At 46.0% G+C, this 3831-nt stretch overlaps 1 protein-coding gene across 1 annotated transcript; it reads left to right on the forward strand.

Annotated features, from left to right (window-relative positions):
• COX17 (cytochrome c oxidase copper chaperone COX17) lies at nucleotides 1-2881 on the forward strand. The gene is made up of 3 exons (XM_074593837.1): nucleotides 1-338; nucleotides 2136-2246; nucleotides 2666-2881. Exons 1-2 carry the CDS (start codon nucleotides 220-222, stop codon nucleotides 2218-2220), a joined length of 204 nt encoding a protein of 67 aa, XP_074449938.1. The 5' UTR covers nucleotides 1-219; the 3' UTR covers nucleotides 2221-2246; nucleotides 2666-2881.
• The last annotated feature ends 950 nt before the right edge of the window (nucleotides 2882-3831 follow it).

Here is a 3831-nt window from a genome sequence, read left to right on the forward strand (position 1 = left end):
GGGGGCGGGAAGAGGCGGGGGGTAGATGGGCTTCCCGACTACATCTCCCAGCATGCCGCGGGCCCCGGGCGCAAGCGCAGACGGGCCGGGAAGCGGGCGGGCGGCGGGGACGACTACCCGGAACCCACCGAGCCTTCAAGGCCGCGAGCGGTGCCCGTTAACGGCCGCTGGGCGCCCCGTTCTACCCCGCAGGCTGTGGCCGCCGGGAAGCCGCTCGCCATGTCGACGGTGGCCGCCGCCAGCTGCGACGCCAAGGGCGCGGGGGAGGCGGGGGGCGAGAAGAAGCCGCTGAAGGCCTGCTGCGCCTGCCCCGAGACCAAGAAAGCGCGGGACGCCTGGTGAGGGCCCCAACCGCCCCGGGGGAGCCTGTGGGGGGTGGTGGTGGCCCTGGGGCGGGTGTTCCCCTTCGCAGGCGGGGCCCGTCGTCGGACTGCCGGGGCGTTTTAACCAGCCGTCCGCCCGCTTCCGCCCTGGCCCAGTGGGTTTCCCACTCTGTCCCGCCTCGTTGCTGTCTTCTAGAAGTTTCTGCCACTGCCAACGTGCCGGGGTGGTTTTGGGAGCCTTCCCGACACCGAATCGAGGGCGCTGGAGTATCCAAGCGGGGCGGGAGAAGGAGGAGGGAGAGCGTGGAGGAGGAGAAGAAAATATCTTAAAAGGATAAATTAAAAATTAAGTGATTAATATCTAACAGCCCTAGTTTAAAACAGGTTTCAGAGATTAGCTTTTAATGCTGCATACAAATCTTCACTACTGTTGACTGAAGCAACAAGTACTAGCAGATAGTCGTAACATTTTTATTGCTTAATTGATTATAAATGCTGTTCTCCTTTAATTAAAGAAAAATACTTTGTTTCTTAGGTCTCAGAGGATGACATATCTCACAGAGGTGCAAAATTTGACAATGTTGTAGATAGCTGCATTTGTAATTATGGGCTTAGTCATTATCACAGGACTTATCAAATAGCATGAAATGCACCCCCAAACTAGAATTCCTTTGTCTGTGATAGTAAATGACTTTAATGTGGTGACAAAACCATCTTTTTTTTTTTTTTTACCTGACAAGTAGTACAGATGTTGTTCAGTAGGTGATACAATACTGGATGCTGTATTTTTGCCAACGTTAGTGGGGTGTGTCTGGTTACATGGTAGAGTGAAGGTGAGTCCAGGGCCCTCTAAGAAAAGAGTGGTAGGATGCAAATCCCGGGTCAGATAGAGTTGCTCTGGGCGGCCAGCACACCTGGACATCCTTACTGTAGGAATACTTAAATGATGAAGACAGTAAGGTGTTTTAGTTATTCACATTTTGGTAGTCTCTTCCTTTGACAGCAAGAATAGCACAATGTAGCAGATGAAGGCTGATCAGACCTGGGACCCGTGCTCTGCAGAGCGGTGGAATCCCCACTTCTGGGGGCAGGAAGTGCTCTGCAAGTCAATCAAAGGGCGAGTCTGAACCGCTTTTGTGGTATATGCGATATACCAACGATGGTGGGCTCTTACCACTATTTGAATATGTATTAGACACTTGGATGGATGAGTAACATTAAAAATTACCATATGTGGTGAATCAGTTTTTTAATAGTAGCTGAACAGAGTTCAGCTGAACAGAACCGGGGTTTTTTTTAATCATTTTTTAATAGTAGCTGAACAGAGAACCAGCTGAATAGAGCTGTTTTGTGTTTTTTTTTCTTCAGGTTCCCTGAATATTTACCGAAGCTGGACTAAAACTCGCCAGCCTATTCTGTATTGGTCTCTTATTAGGGAAATTTTGTTGCTTCTCTACCAAATGATTTGAAACTGGTTGCTGTCGAGATGAGCATGCTCGAAGTGATGTGACAGCCTTGCGTTGTATAACAAATCCCAGTCTAGACTTGCCCAGAATAGACGCTGGCCTGTTAATAGGAAATTGTGTTACGCATTTCATGAGAGTTTTAAGTGCACAGCTCCAGGCTTGGGCACTTTTTTGCGATAGTGTTATACTTTCCAAAACAGCGCTACCCTGGACAGGATGGGCAAAAAGATCTTTTGAGCCTAATAGGGATTTTTTATTGTCCCCAGCAGCTTGTCAGTTCTGTGGCTTTGAGTAACAGCAAGCAAATGTTTTGTTGTTGAACCTTGGAAATCTTTTTGTTTTGCAGCATCATTGAGAAGGGGGAAGAAAATTGCAGGCACCTAATTGAAGCTCACAAAGAGTGTATGAGATCTCTGGGCTTCAAGATATGAGTGAGATACGCAGGACTGTGAATGTGGTAAGTACAGCCTTCAGGAACATGCGCAGTCTCTGCCTCTGCAGTGCCCTGGCATCTCAGCTGCTGCCACTGGCAGGCCCAGAGTGCTGTTCATGATGGCAAAGGGATCTTCCTCATGAGAGGAAAGGCAAAGTAACCCTCATTGACAACAGAGTAAGTACTGCTGCCCTTGTGAGGGTGGTAAAGCCTTCTGGCAGTGTACGGCCTTTGTGAGTGGCTCTTAACAGCAGTGTATGGTTCTGCTTCTGTTGTCTTTTAATAGCTCTGAACTTCGATTTAGATTTCTAATGGTAGGGACAGCATGGGGTGGTTGGTTTTTGTGGGTTTGTTGCTGGGGTATTTTTGTTGATTGTTGAACTGTCCCTCAGTACCCAGTGGAAATCCATGTTTTATGAAGCTGTCTTTCCTCTCTCTTCTAGATGATATCTGTGGTGTGATTGGTATTCTGGAAAGCTGCAAAATAAATTATTTCTGCAAGTTACTTCAAAGAACAAATATAAACAAAGAATCTATTTATCAAGAATCTCTAATCATAGACTGTGCCTCACGTCTGTGGCTTTTCCACTGTTAGTTCTTGGCTGCTGCTATAGAAAATATATTTTTTCCTCCTAATAAAAGTCTGAAAATGACCAGTGTTCCTGACTTCTGTTTCTTTTTTAAGTAAAAAAGAGAAAAGCCTGCTTACTCATTGAAATGGGAACAGTGATTACTCTGGGGTTGTGTGTGAACAGATGGACCTTCGGTGGGTTTTCCCTCTGATGCAAATAGAGAAATCATGCTAGTAATGCTTCCTTGTTACTGCTTTCATCAAAGTCATGCTGAAGCTTGTAGTGCCGTCTGTGACGGTAGGTGTAACTACATTTGTATGGAGACAACCACAGCCTTATGAAATGAACTTTCCTTAGAGTCAAAACTGGATTTGCTTTCCACTATTCAAAAAAAAGTTGGAAGACTTCTAACAGCTTTACCCTAGGATTCAAGCTTCATTCTTTAGAATGAAGAATTAAGTACTCCCCATATCAAACTCAAATTCTTGACCCAGTAGTTTTTCAAGGGAAAGGGAGCAGAGGACTGCAGGTGTATGTACTGGTCCCTTGCTTGAAAGAAAACCTTTGTTTTTATGTCCAGTTTTTGTTGTGTTGGTCTTGTGCTAGGCATGGATGGGCTTTTTTTGGGCTTTTTTCTCACCTGTGTGACATGACAGTGGTGGGGTGGTTGTGGCCTTTAATTCCTTCTTACAATCTAGAGAAAAAAAAAGTGCAGTTGATTGTTACACATATGGGACTTTTTTTGGTTTCCCACTATGTCTCTGTGCAACCCTAACATTGTTGTTCCTCTTTGTGTGAGCTGACTTTGCTTAAGACGGCATCACTGATTACTTCCTCTCCTCTTGCTGAGTTTTCTTTTCAGAAATTGAAGATATGAAATCTGTGCTTTGTCCTGCTTGTTCTCTTGGCTTCGATCCCTCAATCCCTCCATCAATTGGAGGGGTGGGTGCTGTCATGACTGTTTCTCTTCCTGCTGGGACCCTGCGTGTTCTGAGATAGCAATGAATGGGCTGTGAATGTTTAGTATGTGACACTTA

The sequence above is a fragment of the Larus michahellis genome, chromosome 1, assembly GCF_964199755.1.
Source record: "Larus michahellis chromosome 1, bLarMic1.1, whole genome shotgun sequence".
Classification (NCBI taxonomy): Eukaryota; Metazoa; Chordata; class Aves; order Charadriiformes; family Laridae; genus Larus; species Larus michahellis.